The sequence below is a fragment of the Helianthus annuus genome, chromosome 5, assembly GCF_002127325.2.
Source record: "Helianthus annuus cultivar XRQ/B chromosome 5, HanXRQr2.0-SUNRISE, whole genome shotgun sequence".
In the NCBI taxonomy this organism is placed as follows: Eukaryota; Viridiplantae; Streptophyta; class Magnoliopsida; order Asterales; family Asteraceae; genus Helianthus; species Helianthus annuus.
In genome coordinates, this window is record NC_035437.2 from 120,064,418 (window position 1) to 120,086,253 (window position 21,836).

The 21,836-nt window shown below is 39.2% G+C and overlaps 2 protein-coding genes across 4 annotated transcripts; both read left to right on the forward strand.

Annotated features, from left to right (window-relative positions):
- Window positions 1–16,144: 16,144 nt before the first annotated feature.
- LOC110940969 (zinc finger CCHC domain-containing protein 10) lies at window positions 16,145–18,980 on the forward strand. Of its 3 annotated transcripts, XM_022182538.2 has the most exons (3): window positions 16,163–16,293; window positions 16,637–16,760; window positions 17,867–18,980. In XM_022182538.2, the coding sequence occupies exon 3, from the start codon at window positions 17,917–17,919 to the stop codon at window positions 18,757–18,759; it is 843 nt and encodes a 280-aa protein (XP_022038230.1). In that variant the 5' UTR covers window positions 16,163–16,293; window positions 16,637–16,760; window positions 17,867–17,916; the 3' UTR covers window positions 18,760–18,980. The 3 variants fall into 3 exon arrangements, with proteins under 3 accessions (XP_022038229.1, XP_022038230.1, XP_022038231.1); XM_022182537.2 differs by lacking the exon at window positions 16,637–16,760 and having other exon boundaries at window positions 16,145–16,293; XM_022182539.2 differs by lacking the exon at window positions 16,637–16,760 and having other exon boundaries at window positions 16,181–16,293; window positions 17,852–18,980.
- A 2,055-nt stretch (window positions 18,981–21,035) lies between these two features.
- On the forward strand, window positions 21,036–21,416 carry LOC110943418. Its single transcript, XM_022185168.1, has one exon. The coding sequence runs from the start codon at window positions 21,036–21,038 to the stop codon at window positions 21,414–21,416; it is 381 nt and encodes a 126-aa protein (XP_022040860.1).
- The last annotated feature ends 420 nt before the right edge of the window (window positions 21,417–21,836 follow it).

Sequence of the window (21,836 nt, forward strand, 5' to 3'; positions counted from 1 at the left end):
TTTGATGACTTCATTCTTAACCACTTCTTGAACATTGGGGTTCACTCTTCGTTGTGGTTGAATTACCGTTTTGTAGTCATCATTCATTAAAATTTTGTGCGTGCACATGGAAGGGCTTATTCCTTTAATATCTACAAGCTTCCAAGCGATCGCTTTTTTGTGTTTTTTAAGCAAGTTAACTAATTTTTCTTTTTCTATGTTACTTAATTTAGATGAAATGATTACAGGTAAACTACCATCCTTGCCTAGAAAAGCATATTCCAAACCTTTAGGAAGTTCTTTGAGCTCAATGGGTGGGTCTTTAGAAGACACCTTATTTTGTGGCTCATCTAGATTAAGAATCTTAAAGGTTTGTTCTATGGCTATCTCTTCTTCGACAAAGTGGTCTTCTTCGTTAGTCGTATCAGGTGGCTCTGCTTCATCTTCAATTGGGGGGTCATTGTTGCCAAAAGGATACTTCATTGAACGCTCAAGATCTATGCTCCTTTTGAATGCCCCTAATTGAAGAGGTAGATTGTTGAATTTCCGGTTTTTCAAAGCTTTATGAGTTTGTACAAAAGGTTTTCCCAAGACTAAGGGGGCGTCATCAAGGATGACGAAGTCGGTTGGGATTACCATTTGTTTTGTTTGAACCAAAACATCTTCAACTACACCGATTGATTTCATTACTTTTCGATTGGATAGAAAAATGGGAATTTGAAGTGGAGTAAAATCACTAATACTTAATTTTTCAAAAATGTAGTTAGGCATTATGTTAACACAAAGATCTTTATCAATGGTGATATTACTAATAAAGGAATTTTGAAAGAAACATGGAACCGGTGTAATGTTAATTTCAAAAGGATCTTCTTTTATTAGCGAGGTTTGATCATTAGTTAACTTAACACTCACTATTTCTTTGATTTTAGCACTAGTGTTTAACTCTTTTAAAAACTTAGCATGAGGGGTTACTAAACAATGATTTTCGAAAGTAGGTGACAAGAGAATAATTTCTTCAAAATTAGACTCTTCTTGTAATTTAACGTTATCGGACTCACCTTTTTCGTTGTTTAACTCATGTGTCGGTTTTTCACTTTCTTGTCCTTCCATTTTTACATTTTCAACTATCTCTACGTTATTATCATTTTTTAATTCTTCTCTTGCGCGGGATTCCTCTTCCCTTGCGCGAGATTCTTTCATGTAACGTTCGATAGTTTTAATGTGTTCTAATATCCTATTGGTCACTTCGGTGAGAGAAAAAGAATTTGGATCCTCAAAGCTTGAATCCATCGTGGACGTAGTATAGTGTTGGTAAGATACTGAGGTCGTCCAAGGACACAAGAGCTTTTAATACCGGTTTATCCTCAACGTCTAACCAAATCAAAAAGTGAGAAAAATGTTTTAAACTAAGAAAAATAAAAACTAACTAAATGCTGAAAAATAAAATAAAATAAAAACAGATAGACAAGATGAATCACTTGGATCCGACACGTGTATTAGTATAACCTTTGATTATTTTCGCACTTTTGCACTTGTTTAAGAGATTATCTTAGTTATTGTAGTAGGCCCCTCTTTTGAAGGCGATGTTACCCTCAACCCAGTAGTTTGAGTCAGCAAGGATACAATCCTAAAGGGTCGGATTATTGAAAGATAATGAATTAAGTTATTAATGCAAATTGTGGTAGGCCTCGCTTTCGGCGGTGGCGTTACCCTCGGCTAAGTAGTCTGAGTCAGCAGGGATACAGTCCTAAATAGCCGGGTTATAGTATTAATAGTAGTTAACTTATGAGGGGGTCAAAGAGTTTGGATCCCCGCCATCCAATACCTATGGGCATTGAAGGAGATCCTACTAAATTTGACCCAGGTCCCAAGCAGGACCTCTAAACGCTGAACAAGGGCAAGACCCTTACCAAACCGTTCCCTTAACCCCCGACCAGGTAGCCAACATACCTCCATATAGACCGTGGAGATATGAATGGTGAAAATCTTTTATTTTATATAGACAGTAAAATAACGCCAAGACACCACAGACAAACGATAAGGAAAGATCACCTTCAACATAAGTAACTAGTTATTAAAGTCATTAATACAAAACCAAATAAAAAGTGCAAAAGCTTAAAAATAAAAAGTATTATACTAAACACTTGTCTTCACCAAGTGATGTAAGAGACTTAGGCAAACATGGCCTTGATTGTCAAGAACTCTTACGATCAATCTTGGATCCCGAGACGACTCACACACTCTACGATGGACAATGGATGATGGTGGTGGATGATGGTGTTATGGTGGTGGTGGGTGGTGGATGAAGTGTGAGAGAGGTGGTGTGCCAAGGGATGAAATGGAATGAAGCCAAGCACCCCTATTTATAGGCTGAACAGAAGGCTGGGCACGGCCCCGTGTCCGCTGGACACGCCCCCGTGCCCGTCTGACATTCTCTCTCTTCATTAATTGTAATTCGCAATTACAATTAATGCGCCTGCTGTACTTTCACCACGCCCCCGTGCCCGCTGGACACGGCCCCGTGGTGGGCAATGGAAGCTTCTACTGGTTTGTCTTTTCTGCTGCTTCCTGGGCACGCCCCCGTGTTCGCTGGACACGGGGCGTGTTCAGTCTCTGTTTTCTCTTCTTTGCCTTGGGAGGTGCCGTTGAGGGTCCGGGCAGTCTACTTTTGTTCCTTTTCTTGTATTTATGCTAGAATTAGTTGTCTTTTTGCTTCTTTTGTGATTTTGAGCTCATTTCATCCTGAAAATACAAAAGGAAGACAAAAACACTCTTTTTCCAACATTAGTACTTAAAAAGGGTTAGTTTTATGCCTTAATTGATGTGATTTATATGTTGCATTTTACACACATCACTCCTATGTGAATCTATTTATATTGCACGTTACAAGTTTCGATCGCGCTCAATCGCATCGTAAACTCCAAATCATTATGATCGAATCTCATTCCAAATCTATCTGTCTAGATGCCTTCCAACAACTCTGCCTCGAGACGAACAGCTAGAAGAAGAGCCAAACGAAGCGCCGATAAGAGGATTGCCTCGCTTGTGACCAAGGAAGTGGTCAAGCTCATTCCTCAAATTGTCGCTCAAGTACACTCTCTCAGTAACTCTCGAGCCGCGATGGACTCTAAGACGGAAGCGCCGCAATCTACTTTTCTCTACAAACACTTCAAAGCCTGTGACCCGATGGAATTCACAGGTGAAGGAGGTGCGACCCAACTACTCCAGTGGTTCGATTCTATCGAAGTTACCCTTCGTCAGAGTGGGTGTCCCGGTAGTTTTCGTACTACTTGTGCTACCGGAGTATTTCAATCGCGAGCACTCGACTGGTGGACCGCCGAACGCAACAAAAGTGGGATCTCCACAGCTTACGCCCTCTCTTGGGACGAGCTGAAGGAACTCATGAAGGAAGAATATTGTCCTCCTCACGAAGTCCAGAAGCTAGAAAATGAATTTTGGAAAATCAAGCAAACCGAAGGTGACAATGCTGGCTATCCAGCAAGGTTCAAGCAGCTTAGTACAATCTGCCCAAGTCAAGTCAACACTTCAGAAAAAGCCATTCCAAAGTACATCCGTGGCTTGCCTGAGTGTGTGGGTGATTTTGTCGAAGCTGCAAGACCTGCTACCATCGAAGAGACCTACCGCTTAGCCGTAGAGATCAACAACAAACGAGTCTTGGACGGGTGCTTCTCCAAGAAGCCTGTCAAACAAGCTCATCAAGCAGTCATCATCAACTCTTCCGACGGTTCCTCTGGCGAATCGGTCGATGGTTCATCTGACAACTCCTCTGAAGGTTCTTCTAAGGATTGCTCCGACAATGTCCCCAGCGAATCCCCAGACAAATCCACCGACAACACCGCATCATCCCGAGAAGATCAACCCGACCGCAAACGAAAGACCGTGAGCCCAGACTCTGCAACAACTGGACTGTCACAAGCAGAACCTCTACGAGCAGTCCCGGTTCAACTGAAACATGTTTACCATGGGCCTCATCCCCTGTGTTTCACGTGCACGTATCATCACCCGCCTGAAGCAAATTGTCGCTATTGCACAAATTGCAACTGGTATGGTCATCATACACAGCACTATCGTGCAGGACCGCAGCTTGAGGAATTTCAGCAACGACCGAAGTCTCCACAGAAGGCCTCCGCAGCAACGTTAGGTTGTTTCTAATGTTGTTGTAACAATACGACTTATCGCCGTCAATTTCTTTTATGTGTGGAACTTGTTTCATCTATCATCGCATGTGAATTCTATTTCTCTTATACTCGCGCACCATTTAAACGCTAGCACTATGTACTATATAATGTATTTTAGCCTTAAAACACTCTTAGAACGAGGTACGATAGACGTGCAAGGAACAACTAATCGCGGGTGCACATGGGATTATTTTGATCAGTGCACGGAGATCGTAGTGAAATTCTAATGGTAATATAACGTTTGAAAGCATGGTCAAGCGTGGTGGATACGCCGTTGGTACGTCCTATATATAAGCGTCTTAGCCATGTCAACAAAGCGTGACACCAAATCACGGGGCATAAGTAGTAGGGGTAACGCAAGGTGTGCTTTACCATACTATCGAAGTTTCGTGAAGAAAGTGCCATGTGGAGTTGAGCGTTATTAGACCTATTATATTATTATGGTCATTTTCGACACACTACAAATCGATCGCAAGGCGTTACAAAACTAAATCGCATCACTGTGAGACTTCTCGTAAGTCTGCGAACGCAACGCAATTGCCACATCGATGGACTTAGGTAAGTTCACCCCGAGGAGCAATTGGTGCAACGCAAGACTGGTCGTAAGTCTATAATGCAACTCAGTCGCAGTTTTTCTAAATCAACCTCGCAATCTAAATCATTCGTTATATGGCTCGAAATCGAAATCGCATCTTGTGGTTATCTCGCAATCTCTATCACTGGTTATTGACTATTGTGTGAACCTCTATCGCTTGGTGTGGATCGCTTATTGGGGGATCGCTAGACGAGTATCGAAAATCACTCACCGCTTTTTGCTTTAACGCATTTCGCGCCTATCCCATCACCTCGATACTCTTATCGTGTGTCGCTATCGCTTATCGATGTTCGTGTTATCTGTGTTATGTTAGCACGCACGACCTCGCTTCACGAGACAAAACTAATAGGGCTGAAACATGGAGGTGTTTTAACCATATTAGCAGACTTTTGTGGAAAAAGACCATGTGGGCTAACATTAGTTAGTGTTTGTGGTGTATTCAACTCAATCAAATCGCATATCGCTCGCAACGCAACAATCGTCACTTATCATTTATTTGGGATCGAATTGCTTATCGCTATTCAAATCATCGTTCATCGCTTGGGGAGTCATCGCAGTTGTGTAGTATTAGGGTACATGACGTCGCTTCACGAGACAAAACTAACATGGGGAAACGTGGTGTTTTCCATGTTAGCAACTCTTGTGGAAACATGCCATGTGGGTTCTTATGTGGAAATGAATCAAAATCGCGTCATTCGCCATCGCCTATCAATCGTCGTCTAACCCAGTGTGCCATATCAATGTTTCGTGTCATCGAACTACTCGCACTCGCTATCTACGCTTTGTTTGCATCCGATTCTCTTCTACTCACGACTCGGTCTAGCACCCTATCGCTTGGACCGACGGAACAAAAATTCTATCTGTGTCTTATCGGCACGCGTGACACCGCCTCACGAAACAGAGGTAATATAGGCAAAACATGGTGGATACGCCGCTGGTACTTCCTATATATAAGTGTTTTAATCATATTAACAAACTTTCGTGGGAAGGTGCCACGTGGGGCTCGATGTAAATTATTTTTCTGTACTGTTAAAGAAACCCAATTTTTATAAAATTTTATTAAAACCGTTGGACAAGTGAAATTTCCTCACAACCTGGAGAAAACATCGAATCAGTTTAGCTACATACCCAATGGGAGTTTCACAAGTCTAGTTTTCCTTAAAACTTTTGCAATCACAAAAAGAAATCTTCCCGAAAACGATGGTTCGGCAATCGAGTTTCAGCTCGAACCTACGTTGTAGGAGAGTTTTCTTAAAAGTAATTTTACCACTAAATCCTTTAAAATGTATAAGTCTTTTACTAAATTAACAGAAACCCTTCCCATAGCGCTGGTGTGGACATCGAGGCAGTTAACGCCGCGCCATGGGGAGATTTTCTTAAAGCATCTTCGGAGATTAATCGACCATCTGTAAGTTTAAGACGCTATGGAATCGCTTTTGTAGGTGTTATCATTTTTGGTTGATTCGAATCCTATCTTCTCACCCTCTCGCTCGTCAAATCTTAAATCGATCGCTCGCTTATCTAGACGCTTTTAACCGCTACTCTCATTTGCATCAACTCTTACGACCCTACTAAGGGATTAATTTCGGGATGAAATTTCCTAAAGCAGGGGAGACTGTAACAACCCGCACTTTCGTGCGTTGTTACTACTCGTTACACTCGTTACGCCGAGCACCAGAGATCTGGATCATAATGTAACTATATCAGATACATCACTATATCGGAGCATAATCGAATAACTACGCATATTCTATCACTATTACAGAGCTATTTTTTCATAAATAAAAAACAACACTCACGATGATGTTGAGTAAGGGCTTAATCCACCCTCCGCGATAACCGTGAGGTGTCAAACATAAACAATCAACGCTAACAAAGACTATCGGGTGAGTACCATGTCTCCAGCCATCGTGACGATGATGGCAATACGAGCAAGTAGCACCCCGATAATTATTGTGGCACATCACGTCGAAGAACGCACTCGAAGGCACGCGTAACTCGATCATCGCACTGAATATTGGATATACTGATTCGTAAATACGACCCTTTTGTGATTAATTATAATAAATAAATAAATAATAATATAAATATATGAAAATATGACCCAAACTATCGCAACGCACCAAAAACGAGGATCGAAAGGCCTCCGTACAGAGGGGCCAGCCGAACGGCTGGGCCAACCGATCGGACGGGCCAGCCGAACGGCTGGGCCAGCCGATCGGACAGGCCAGCCGAATGGCTGGGCCAGCCAATCGGACAGGCCGTCCGATCCGGACAGGCCCGACCGATCGGACAGGCCGTCCGATCCGGACGGGCCGGCCGATCGAACGGGCCGGCCGATCCAACCTGCCCTCTTTTCCTTCCTCCTTGCCTATAAATACCCCTCATTCACCCCCAAAACACTGGTTGTCACTGTTGCTGCTCGACCAGAAGTTCCAACCCCTTTATCTCTCGATTTCTCGCGATTCTAGTAAGTTTTCAACTCAAATCTTGTACATCCTTGATCTATATGCAATCTTTCACCTTTCTATCTTTCAAATTCCAACTTTTAACCATGAAATCAACGGATTTGAGGTGTTCTAGGGTGATGTCATCATGGAGTCCTTATGAACTTCAAGTGTTGGCCTCATTCCACCAAGAACAACTCAGATCTAAGGGATTTCCACAAGAATAACAAGGTTTTCACATCAGGTCTACTCATAATCATGAATAAGAGGATTGAAGGATGGTTTTCCAACTTTCCTTCAACTCTTTTGCTCTCAAAATATTCAAAAACGGTGGAATCAGAGCTTATACCGACCTTCTACTCATTATTAGTGTTGTGTTTGGTCAAAGATCTGATTCCTAATGATGAAACAACCAATTTCGGGTTAAACAAGGGAAACCGCCAAGAACGGCAAGTTCTGATGGAACGGGGTGATTCCCGGCTGTTAGAACAAGCCGGTTTTGATAGAATTTCAGTTGTTTAACGCGTCCCAGCAAACGTCTCGACCAAAACCACCAAAAACATGCAAAATTGTCGAAAACAGCTGGAAGGGTCAGTCAATCGGACAGCCCAGCCGATCGGACAAGCTGGCCGATCGGACAGCCAGACCGATCGGACAGGCTAGCCGATCGGACAGGCTGGCCGATCGGATAGCCCAACCGATCGGACAGCCCATCCGATCGGACAGCTCATCCAATCGGACAGCCCATCCTAACGGGCCAACCTTTGATCTGATTTTCGTTCAATTCCGTGTATTCCAATATCATTTAACGCGCTATCCAATACTCATGTAATCAGTCTGAAATCAGGGCATTCTCAGGCATTATCCCCTCAATCCAACCAAATACGCACTGTGAGTATACTTAACCCCTTTTTAACGAATTTTGGGTGTAACATACATTCCTTATAAATCGAACTTATCAAACGAATGATTAAATTGGTCAATTTATCACTTGCGAATAACTGTTTGCATAGATATACGTGATGCTAGTTGCATGTATGCTAGGACTTATACTCGTGACGTCCCACCACGACTAGTATAGTACTATTGCGCCCGACGGGGTCTAGGTATGCCATCGAAGAATCGAGCATCGAGGACTTAGCTGGTAGTATCAGTTTTGTGAGTATATATGTCGTGTATTACGTTTATGCATGTGGAAATTCGCAGCACTTTTAATCTAATATACTATTACATATCAAACCTGTATACTCGCCAATACTTTTGTATTGACAATATTTTAACGTATGTTGCAAGTTTAGTCGAAGTCTACATCAAATCAAGCTAGGAAGTCTAGAAACTCACCTAAAATCTAGGTTGTCGGATTTGAATTGTTCGAGAGGACAAGAAATCTGTGATGACTTTTGTGATTGTATTATTTGTTAGTATGGGATAACGAATGTAATGAATATTATCGCAATATAGTTGTTATGGATTCTCTTGAGCAATCTGATTCGCCTAGTGCCGCGCCCCGATGATTCCGCCATCGGTTGGGGTGTGACAGATTGGTATCAGAGCCATAATTATAGGGAATTAGGCAAGACTCGACCTAGTCCGGGTCGATGTCTTAGAAATTGACCTAGTATATAGTCTAAGCACCCACAGGCTGACTCGTACGAACCCAGTAGGGTTTGTATTGCGCCGACCTTCAACATGATGAATACTAATTTTTATACGAAAAACGTAAGGTGGGAATAGTCATGATTGATATTGACTAATCTAACCACTTTGTGAATATTGAATGATAGTTTGGCGCTTAACAAGCTAGGTGGAAGCTTGGGGAGAAAGCGGGTCAAACGAAACATGAAAGAAGGAAAAGGCGTAACTTGGATGCAAGGTAAGTGCAACTTACACCGTTTTGTAGAATACTTAATTATTCCATAAGTAATAAACTCGATAAGGGTAACATTGGAAACATGGATTCCGACGCGATTGATACGAGTCGGAACATATACAAAACTGATAAAAATCATGATGAATGGTAACATGAGTAGATGGTAATATAGCCGTGGAATGATAAACATACAATGAATCTTGAGATGTTACCGTATGGGGTAACTCATAATAAGGATAGGGATAAAATGGTAATTTAGTCACGTGTCGACAAACATAAGTTAAAGTTACAAGACACACTACGGCGTAAGCCGAAATGGGTTAAATAATGAAATGGAATATATATATATATATATATATATATATATATATATATATATATATATATATATATACCATTCTAATTAAAATGTAAATTGTTTGGTCGTTTAGACCAAACGGGTCAAGGGGTGATTTTTAGCGCCAATTGACAAATGACGACTAATAAGTACTTGTCAAGTCTTGTGCTTACAGGATAATAATGGTTTATGAATACAAAAAAAAATGCTACAAATTATCATATTATGGAGACAAGGTATCGAAATGGGTCAATAGGTTGACCCGAGCCAGGTACGTATAAATATGTTTATAGTTAACATACAATTTGGTTAAATAAGTAGCAAAAGTCCTTCGTCGCAAAATGAGGGACTAAGTTGACCAAAACGCCCTTGCTTAACAAACCGGGTAAACTACCTTCAAAGGTTGTTTAGAATTAAGCGTTATGATCAATTAGATTCTTAGGATGAGTGTATAAAGGAATGATACGAAACTTTAGTGTTTAATTAATTGGAATGAGTATTTTCCGTAATAGGACAGACGAGGGGTAAAACTCGGAATAAACAAGTTATTACACTAAATCCACTACGATTATAATGTGGTGGATGATAAGTCGATACTTAAAAGTGGGGATAGGATGTAAGCCAAGGAAAAGCATAATTTAAGCTTAAAAGTGTTAAAATGCCCTTAACGGGTCAAAACGAGTAGTTATGCAAAACGGGTTAAAATACATAAGAAACCCGTAACTTGAATCTTGAATAATAGTAAACGAATATAACGGGGTGGCCATGATATTTTAAAAAGGTAACAACATGTTGTTTGATAAAATCACGAACGGGTCAAAAGGATTTATATTTGAATTTCAAGCCGAGAGCTTGAAATCCAAAATTTTGTAAATTCAGATGTCGGATTCTTACTCCATGAGATGGAGAAATAAATTATGAACGCGTAGGAAAAAGAATCACTTAAAACGGAGGTCTAGATCAAAAGTTATGAAGCCTTGAAGTTAGAATTTCGATCGAAAATGGAGCTGGGCAAATGCAGCAACCAGCATGAACATTCTGTCGAAATAGGTCCGTGGCGTCGCGCCACGGCCAAAGACCTTGGCCGTTGCGCGCGGCGACAACCTGAATTGTTGAAAATTTTGATTTTTTTTTTGTTTATTTCGATTATTTGACCCAATTACCTTGTTGTACTTGTTATTTAACTATCAAAACTGACTTCTAAGTTGGTTTTGATCATAGGTGAATGTCGAGAGCCCCGGATGAAGATCAAGCATCGAGCAAGAACCGAACACACGTTAAATGAAGCTTCCGCGTCAGATATTGAGTTGTGTTGTTATAAGTGAATTATGTAAACACTTATAAATTTGTTTTTGAGACGTTGTAAATATTTGGGAATGTTCATATAACAAGTTTTTCTAAAGTCACATTTTAGCCCTAAAATATGTAATCAAGATTCTTAAAATCTTGATTCTTTTAGACGGGCGTTACCTGTATGCAGCTTTTGCTTGCAAATAAACACGTACCGCCGCATCAAATCATCGCTAACAGACATTGGGATTTTAAAAACCATAACAAGAATATTGTAAAAACCGTTTAAAGTAATGTAAGATATATCATGTTATTATCATGAATCAATAAATCAGTAGAGATTGAGTAGTTATCAAAACATGTACCATGATCTTGTGGTGTTATATGGTGCAGGACTGTTGGTGCTCATCATTGGTTGATGTTGAGTGAATAATTGAATGTAGGACATGAGACAAATCAATGATGCTCAACATCATAAAATGAGAGAGGGGTGAAGGGACAATGGAAGTACGGAGTTGGATTATTAGTTTAGGAGAAGAGATGGGAAATAATGAGAACCCATATTGTGAGGTTTGCGTAACTTAGGGAAGAGTTTAAATATAAGCAAGCATCAAGATCGCAACTCTTTAGCTTATTTGTTGAAATTAAATTCGATCGTTAGGAAACAATGGAGACAACTCTTCAAATTCTTTTTTATTATCATTTTGTCTATATTTATTTTATCAATTTAATTGTATTTAAGAACACTTCAGTTGTTAATTTAACCCATGTATTTAAGAACGCTTCAATTTAGTTGTGTTTAAAAATTTATTTAACCCATGTTAAAAGACCATTGTGCCCATTTATTAACCCCATTAAGCTGTTGTACTATAGGCATAAAATATTGTAATTACTTAAATTTTGCCGGTATCCTTTAGAAATGCTTTATAATATATTATATTATATTATATATATATATATATATATAGAGAGAGAGAGAGAGAGAGGGAGAGAAAGAAAGAGAAACACACATGTACAAGGAATCCTAAATCACATTTCATGCATATAAACATAATAACCATCAATCATATCAAAGTATACACACATATATACATATAACCAATTACATATTTATACAAAATATATTTAAGACTTGTTCTTATCAAAAACAGTAACATAACAATGTTTTCGGTAAAACCCGCACTTTAGCTTATTAAAATATAGTTTTGCAAAAATCATATTATTGCATCCAAATATCAATTTCTCAAGCTTTTAACATATTAAAATAATCATTTTAATCAAAACTTATAAATATGACATCTTTCAAACACCTAAGTCTCAACTTTATCACTTATGCATTTTTCAAGCAAAACGACTAACTTAATAGAACGAACTTCTTGTTTCCAACATGTAAGCCTATATTGCATCATATAATAGATAATTAACTATGTTAAAATGTATTTAAATCAATAAAACAACCTCATATCATTTGGGCACAAAATCACCTACGTATGGCAATTTCTACCAAATAAGTAGCATTCTAAGCGCTATACACCTCATGTAAAAACACACATACATGTTATAAACATTAGCATTATAAGCGATATACACCTCGTGTAAAAACACACATACATGTTATAAACATTATATACACCTTAGGACCTGCATATTCTTCATAAAATATGTTAAAAGTTTTTTTCCCAAAATCGGATTTACAACTTACATACCAAAATTTGCCGATTTAATGGCTTTTCAAGCATAAAACACTAACATAAGCACATCCAAACATCACAGTTGTAAAACACACACACAGATCTGCATTTTTCTTCATGATTCACAATCATCACATTTTTCATGCTAAAATCTACGGATAAGTGACTTTCTAAGCATCAAAGATCAACACAAACACATCCAAACCTCACGATTGTAACCACACATAAGAATCTTCACGTTTGCCATAAAATGACTCCCTCATACTCACAAAAGTCCAAAGCTACAATAATCACATTTTTTGTATGCAAAAGTCCATCATTTTGGTGCCTTTTTAAGCACTAAACACACACACACACAAGTATCCCCAAATGTCATGTTGGAAATACATATAAAATTTGTCAATTTACTTATAAAATAAAATCATCATACCTTCAGACATTCAGATTCACTAATATCTCACACATGCATACCTTTAACTAGTTATTTGCACACTTTTATGGCAGCAAATGACAAGCCAATGCACCCAATCATACAAGACATTCATACAAACATATCATAAAGAGTTTTTAGGTGAAAATAGGTTTTATAATCAAATTTAAAACTGGTCATCCATAGATCCATACATGCATGTGAGACTCAAGCATAATACAACCATATTTGCAAAACAACAATCACGTACACCTACCCACATACCCACGACTCTCTTTCACACACCTTTAGATCATCCAAAACTTACACTTTCATCATGTGTGTACTAGTTCTAAATGGTTTGATGAAAAATCCAATAAATTGTAGTGAAAAACTTTGGACAAAATCAAGATTAACACATGAAGAACAGGAGAGAGAGAGAGAGAGAGAAAGAAAGAGATAGAAAGTTCATACCACTTGAAGATTCAAGATGAACACTATGAAGGCGATGAGACTTTGGATGAATATCTTGGATGAAATCTCCATAATATACCTGGAATCACCTCATAAAGCCTTCGTGCACATAAGATAACACAAGAACATGAAGGATTGGAGCTTGATTCTTGAAGATAGGAAGCAAAAGGGTGAAGAATGGTGGAGGCGTGTGGCTGCAATTTGGAGAGGGAAGAGGAGATAGTGGAGTTGGTTTTATTAGAATTGTTTTTTATGAAAAAATGGAAGTAATGATTTGATTTAGGAAAAAAACAAAAAGGGAGTGAGACCACCTTGGGCCACAACTTTTGAGGAAGGGGGGTGTAACACCCCGTGTTTCGAAAGTCAAAGTACAAGTCAAAGTTAAAGTCAAAGGAAGAAAAGATTGCTAATTGCGATATGTCACTCCTTGTTTAACTATTGACTTTACTTCATCAACTTGTAACCGAATCCTTTAATTTAATTACTTTAGTTGTATTATGTGGAGTATCTATAATAATCGAGGTTTAATCGCATATCTAATTATCACTAATCACATCGCAATCGCATTCGCAACTTGATTTATAGGTTCTGTATATTGTTTTACGTGTGTGTGCTACTTATGTGTTAATTGTGCATGTTTACTTTATGTCTGTGGTGATTAATCGCAACTCTATCGCAATGCAATCTAATCGCAAATGCTAAACACAAGTTTATTTATGTTGATTATATGTTATATATAGCATTTGTGTGACTATTATTAATATATCGCATCACTTAATCAACACTCGCTCAAACGCATCGCAACACTCAACACGCAAAACGAAACATCGAAACCGAACTCGCCGGATCACTTCGATCGAATGGTCATCCGTACGGATGACCATCCGATCGGATGGCCATCCTATCGATGTGACATCCGATCCGACACTTGTGCTCCTATTTCCTCTTTTGGCAACCTATAAATACCCCCTGTGTCACATCATGAACAGTGATGTGATAGCTCTCTCCTTCGACCAGCACGCCCAACCCTCCTTTCTATCGATTTCTCGCGATTATTGTAAGTTTTCAACTCAAATCTTGTACATCTATCATCTACACACACTTCTTCATCATTTTCTCCTTTAAATCTTCACGTTTAACCGTGAAATCAGCGGATTTGAGGTGTTCTAGGGTGATGTCATCATGGAGTTCTTATGAACTTCAAGGTGTGGCCTCATTCCACCAAGAACAACTTAGATCTAAGTGATTTCCACATGATTAAACAATGTTTTCGCATAGATCTAAACCTTTCCATGATTGGAAGGATTGAAAGATGGTTTCACAACTTTCTTTCAACTCTTTTACACTCAATGCACTCAAAACCGATAGAATCAGAACTCATTCAGGCCTTCTACTCTTCTCTAGTGATGTGTCAGTCTGAGATCTGATTCCTATCAAAGAGAGAACCGAATTCGGGTTAAACATGAACAAACCATTACGAATAGTTAACTAATCAGTCTGGGGTGATTTCCAACCGATCAGATAGTCTGGACTTGGTGGGGTTCCTGTTGTTTAACACGCTGTCGTACCGTCTCGGTCAAACCGCAAAACTTTTCAAACTTAGCAAAATATTCAAATTTTCAAAACGATCAGATTGTTGGACGGATTGTCGTCCGATCGGATTGCCATCCGATCGAACGACAATCCGATCGGATTACATTTGGTCTTGACACTTAAACACTTTCAACATTTTCAAAACATATCAGTTTCTAACGGATTGCCATCCGATCGGAAGACCATCAGATCGAATGACAATCCTGCCGTGAACTTGTTCTCTAAGAAAGGTCTATCTGGACGGATCGCCACCGGATCGAACAACCGTTCGTTCGAACGACCTGAAAGGTAGAGATACTTCTCTATTTTTAAAATGCTACAACGAAAACTTCAAAGCCATCATACACAAACACATCCATCCCAACGAATGTCAATCCGACCGAATGGCCATCCGAACGGATGACCATCCGAACGGATTAACATCCGATCGAATGACCATTCATTCGGATTGTCATCCGATCGGATGACCATTCGTCACTTATTTCAACTCATTCCCGTTTAACGCGCCGTTCATCGCTTATGCTATCGTCCTGTAATCAGGCTAACTTTCTAGCACTCCCTTCAATCCAAGACGGTGTTTAGTTATTAAACGCTATCTGTGAGTATACTCGAACCCTTTTTGCTTTACGCACTTTTGGGTGTTGCATACGTTACTTATTCAAATCACAATCGACACACAACGCAAACACTTTTATACGCTGACCGTTATTGCATGCTACGTGTTATTCGATGAATGCTTGTATGTTATGTTTACACAGTGATTGTTGCCTGAAAATTGCCAAATGCAAACATGTGCATTAAAAGGGCTTTGCTAGACTTTTAAATGGCCTAATTAACTGAAAATTAAGTCTAAGAAGCATTCATATAATGTAAGCACGTTTTAAGATAGTCTGGAATGATAATAACCTAAAAACGCCAGATGTCACAAGTAGTGACGGTGGTGGTGGTGCTGTGGGGTTTTAATCAAGAGGGGCTCTAACACACAGATTTTATCAGGAGAGGTTCAATGTGTTAGAGTTGCGAAATTACCAAAATACCATTTCAACTGTCGATCAAACTAACGACCACTTGACAGAAGCACACAATATATAGCGAAAAACAAACGATGAAAACTCAAGTATCCATTTTTTCAAAATAGAAACACATATTGATCTCGCCACCGTATCTCTAGAACGAAAATTACACTTTACTCTTTTTTTTTTTCCTTTTTTTTTCTTCACGAGGGATCAAATTATGTCATTCTTTTCTATTGGTTTTTCAACAAACCCAAACCCAACCCAACCCGATCCGTCCATACCAAAAACCTAAACCCGGCAACGCTCTTCATAAAACCAGGGTTTCGAAAGCAAAAAATAAATCCCAATTGCGTTACCTTCTCTCTTTCTGCAAATCCCCCTTTATTACAACCGGTAAGCATCTAATCTTCTTCCAGAATTTACTTTTTTGAATTCGATTCTCATATGCCGTTAATTGTTTTCATCTTTATGCACCGTTGTTGGATCTAGTTTTCTTATTAGGTCAAGTTTCACTAAATATCTAGGGTTTTATCGGTAGATTACCTTAACGTTTTCGCACAAATTGTGAGTTTTTCGATGAATTTGTAAGTGTAATTTGTGTATTAGTAGGCTTTAGTTATAAATTGATTCGGTGTTTTAATGAGCTATATGATATGAGTGATTCCAGCTGGTAAATATTGAATTGTTCGTGATATCGATGATAGGTGATATGGTTAAGATGTTAAATTTGTTGTAGGTTAAAGATTTAGATGACAGAAACATATTTGGAGTGCAATGAATTACGGTTGAGGTCGTACACTAGACCGATATGGAGATGGATTACGTTTTGTGTAATGTGAATCTGGATTTATGTTTCAAAGGTAGTGTTGCTTCAAGTTTTGAATTGTCTTCTCGTTTTGGCGCTTGATTCTGTATTGTTTTTTAGATTTGCTTGCTTTATGGATTGGTTATAGGAATTAACATGCTTGTCCTGCTCGCTTCCTAGATTATTGTTCCAACATGTGTTTTTCCTATGTTGTCAAATGCGAGTCTGTTGCGTGATGAGGCAATCATGCGATTCAAGATGGCCACTTTTATTATTCTACTTCTTTATAAATGATTTTCTAGTTTTGAAAAGATATAATTAGAATTGATGCAATCAAGGTTTAAAAAATGAGTTTCGAGGCGTTTTCCCTTCGCCTCACGAGGCATAAGCCTCGAGGCGGGCCGAGGTGTAAGCCCGAGGCAGAATTAAAAAATAAATATTAAATTATATATCTTATAAAAATAATAATACTAACTAAATTCATCAAAGTCATCAAAAACACACATAAAAAAGACATAAATTGCTTGAAATTGACACAAAAAGTCAAAAACAAATATCAGAAAACCCTGAGGCGCAGCCTTTTTAGCGCCTCAGCCCCTCTGAGGCGCGCGTACAATAGGAGACCCCTGAGGCGCGTCTCAGAATCATTTTTTGGGTGTTTCGCCTTGAGGCGCACGCCTCAACCGTTTTTTAAAACCAAGATGCATGTTATAAAAATATTTATATTATATCCATAGAATATATTAAATTTCTATGCTTATTATGTATATATAGATATATATATGTATATGTATATCTGTTTATTGTTGCATTTATTTTGTGTCGCTCAGACATTTTTGTACCCTGTGCCTAAGCAACACCCAAGCCTTTTGCGCCTTGTACCTGTAAGTACCTGGTTTCTATATTCTTTTATTCTCTAATATCTCCGTACACCTTGATCAATGGTATTTACATCACATGATATATGGTCTCATGCCAATTCTTATCTCCATTCATGGAGACAATGTTGTGTGAAGCATTTATAAACATGGTTCTTTAGAATCTAGACTTATCTTAGACCGTTCGTTCTTGATTTTTGATAGATAAACGCCTTACATTTTAAATGTCAATTACCAACTTCATGTTTTTCTTATTTGATGTGGATAGCTTTAACTGTTTCAGGAACAGGGTATCTTGGTTATTGATTTATTTGTGGGTAAGTAAACAAAGACATGTCTGGTAAAGAAGAAAAAGGCGGTGCACAAGATGCAGCCGAAAGAATCAAGGCCGCCACCCTGTCAGCCGCCAAGGGTCTAAGCCGATCTCAAGCCGAACGTGCAGCAGCTGCTGCAGCGCGAAACGTAAATGCTTATGGTCAAAAAGAAGAAGGACCAAGTAGATGGCAAGAAAGAAAAGAAGCAAAAAGACAAATGTATTTAATGAGTACAGAAAAGCAAGTGAGACTGGGTGAAAGAAAAGACCAAAAAGCTTCAATGTCAACCGCCACCAACTGTCAGAAATGTTTCCAGCCTGGACACTGGACTTATGAGTGTAAAAACGAACGGGTTTACATTTCCCGACCCTCACGCACACAGCAGCTTAAAAACCCCAAACTGAGAATGCGGGGCCAGGTCTCGTATGATTTGGATCACCCGGATGTTGAAAAAGACGTGAAAGCGGATAAGAGCGTTAAGAAGAAGAAGCATAGTAGTAGCAGTAGTCGTAGTAAAGGTAAGAATAACAAGAGGAAGCATAGGTCTAGGTCGGAATCAGGTAGTGACAGTGAAGCTTCGGTGTTTGAATCTGATAGCGAGTCTTCATCAGTTACCGGGTCGGGTTCTTCTGACGAGAGTGATTCCAGCGACACTTCATCTTCTGATTCTGAGGACTCTAGAAGGAGAAGTAAGAAGAACAAGAACAAGAAAAAGACGAAAGAGCAGAGGAAAAGGAAACACCGTAGGCACAGTTCGAGTTCTGAGTCAGAATCTGAGTCGGAGTCGGAGTCCGAATCAGAATCTGATTCAGATGATAGCAGAAGCCGGAGGAAGAGCAAAGGGAGTAGCAGAAGACACTGAAGGTTCGAATAAGGCAAATTCAGGTTAATGGAGCATCTATTCTTGTTATTTACTACTGTTGTTTGGCACACTTTATGTGTATTGTTTGAACTTAAATTCCTTATCCTCCCTGTGATACTTTAGCATTATGAATGATGGGTTGACTTTTTGAACCGTTATCATTGTTGAAATATTTACATGATAATGTGGCTTGCAATAAATAACAGGTGATCTTGGACAAATTTGTTATCAAAAGATTTTGTGATTTATATTCATTGTATAGGTTTTTGCGTAGTGGTGGTAAAACGGGCGGGCCGGATAGTGGTTAGAACTAGAATTGCTTCTACCATCTTTCTGTTATGTTCATCTAGATTTGTTTCTTTGACTTATTGATGAGTGAGTTATTGACTTCAGCATATAGATTCATCAAACTGACATCACCCCGCTATAATTTATTGTAAAAGAGTAACCCATCCAATGGAATTTAATATAAGTTAGAGTAGAATCTCTTTAAAAATAATTCTTTAACTGAAGCTCAAAGAGCAGTATAGCAAGCTCTTGGTGCTTTTCTTAGACCATATAAAGTTTTATCTAACATGTAAACATGGTATGGATTCCATGGAATATGGGATTTGTAAAGCTGGGAAGTTGTTTGCAATTGGGTCGAGACTTCCAAATGACAAAACCAAAGGCGTTATAGTCTAGTGGCATTTTGAGAGTGAGATAAGGGTGAATGGGGTGCATCCCTCATGGGGGGGGGGGGGGGGGGGATTTTCATTCACTCAATCATGATGTGCCATGTCAATTCCACTCTCATTCACCATTCATAAAGGGTGGTTTCACCCAAACCATTAAAAAAGAAGTCATGATTGGTTGACTACTAGTGGGCCTCACCTTTATCCCCTCTCCCACACTTTCACCGCAAAACTTCTCCCCTTGCGGCAAAATTTTGATGGTGGCACTCTCCCCTCGCAGCAAAACTCCTCCCCGCATGCTTTGCCGCATCGACCCCGTATACCCTAAGGCTTATGACCATTAGGTCATGAGTTCGATTCCTACAAGAGGAGTTTTTTCCCAGATTTATTGGGTTTCCTCCTGAATTATAGTATTGGCATTATTGCCTAGTGGAGATGGATATAATCGGGTGGTTTCGCTGGTGGCACGATGATACTTCAGTGGTCTGTCAGTGATCCGAATTTGCCGTTCAAAAAATAAAATAAAATAAAATAAACTCTAATTCTTGATAAAGCTATGGTGTCTATCATGCATAGAGTTTGTTCTTAGGGTCGTCAAAGGGTTCTTCGTGTGTAGTTCTCTCGACTAAATAGAAAGTAAAAATTAAACATAGAGAAACGGAAAATAAGATGACAATGAATAAAACAAAGTAATGGTGAACGGAGTGGGGCGGTAAACCTGTTTACCGAGCGGTAACACCGCCGCCAACCCCCTTTACCGCTCGGTGTCATTCATTCATCGGTGAACCTATACTGATCGACAAAGGAGCGAGTTTTGACCGTTGGAGACATTCAACGGCTATATAGCCGTTTAAAACAATTTTTTTTTAAATTTAATTATAAATACCAAACATAAATTCATACCCAAACACATTCAAATTCATAAAACCAAACCAAAAAATACCAAACATTTACCCAATCATTCCAAAACAAAATGGCGGATGAAATCCCGGATGTTTTTTCCACCCGATAGTAGCGACGAATCATCCGATAGTAGCATTCTTTTTTTTCCAAAATCTCATCGAAGAAGCCGAACTTCAAGACACGGGCACATCTAACCGAAGGAGATATATTGAACGTCAACGTGAGGTTGGGCATGAGACACTCATGGCGGATTATTTTGTCGAAGACCCGAAATACAACAAAGATATTTTTCGGCATAGGTTCCGTATGTCGAAACGTTTGTCTCTAAAAATTGTGAGTGACGTGGAAGCGAACGACTCGTGGTTTCAAGAGGCCTTCGATGCGTGATGTAGGAAGGGCTTTACGCCGTTGCAAAAGGTTACATCGGCTATTAAATAGCTCGCAACTGGTAGCACTCCAGACTAGAACGACGAGTACTTGCGTATGGCCGAAAGAACTTCCCGCAAGTGCCTAGAATATTTTTGCGACACGGTTTGCAAAATATATGCTCCGGAGTTCTTATGTAGACCGACAAGCCACGACATGGCACTTTTATGCGAAGCTCATGAGGAAAAACATCACCTTCTAGGTATGTTCGGTAGCCTTGATTGCACCCATTTCGCTTGACGAATGTGTCCCATAGAGTATCGAGGCCAGTATATGCGAGGAGATCACCGATACCCGACTGTTATGCTCGAAGCGGTTGCATCTCAAGATTTATGGCTTTGGCATGCTTTTTGCGGTCCACCAGATTCACAAAACGATATCAATGTGCTACAACAATCTCCGTTATTTTTAACGGAACGAAATGGAACCGCGTCTAAATATCCATTTTACGTTAACAACCATTTATACAAACGTGGTTATTTGCTCGTGGATGGAATCTACCCTACATGGTCCGTGTTTGTGAAATCGATCCCATACCCTCACGAAGTAGACGAAAAAAAGTTCAAGAGGCAACACGAGGTGGCAAGAAAAGACGTTGAACGTGCTTTTGGTGTTTTGAAGTCGAAATGGGGTGTATTGAGTCGGCCGATCTGAGCAAGGAGCGTTAGAAAAATCAGGAATGTTGTGTACACGTGTATTATTTTACACAACATGATTTTAAAAGACGACGGAAACACGATAACACCTGTACACATTCGGGATCCTCCGGTCGAGCCCGCTCTAGACGATACGGTGTTGGACGAGCTGATGGATGAAGACACGCATTGGAGACTAAAACACGATCTCGTGAATCATCCCGCAAGTCAAGATTTACCCCACCTGTTGGTCGATTCCGACGAGGACTAGTTTAATTTATTTTAACTTAATGTAATTTTAAATTTTTTAATTTACTGTAATTTTAGTTGTTTTTAATTTAATGTAATGTTATTTTTAATTTATTCTACATTTATTGTGTTAAAATACATGTTTAAATATTAAATATACTAGTTTAAAAAATAAAAAACAAAAAAATAG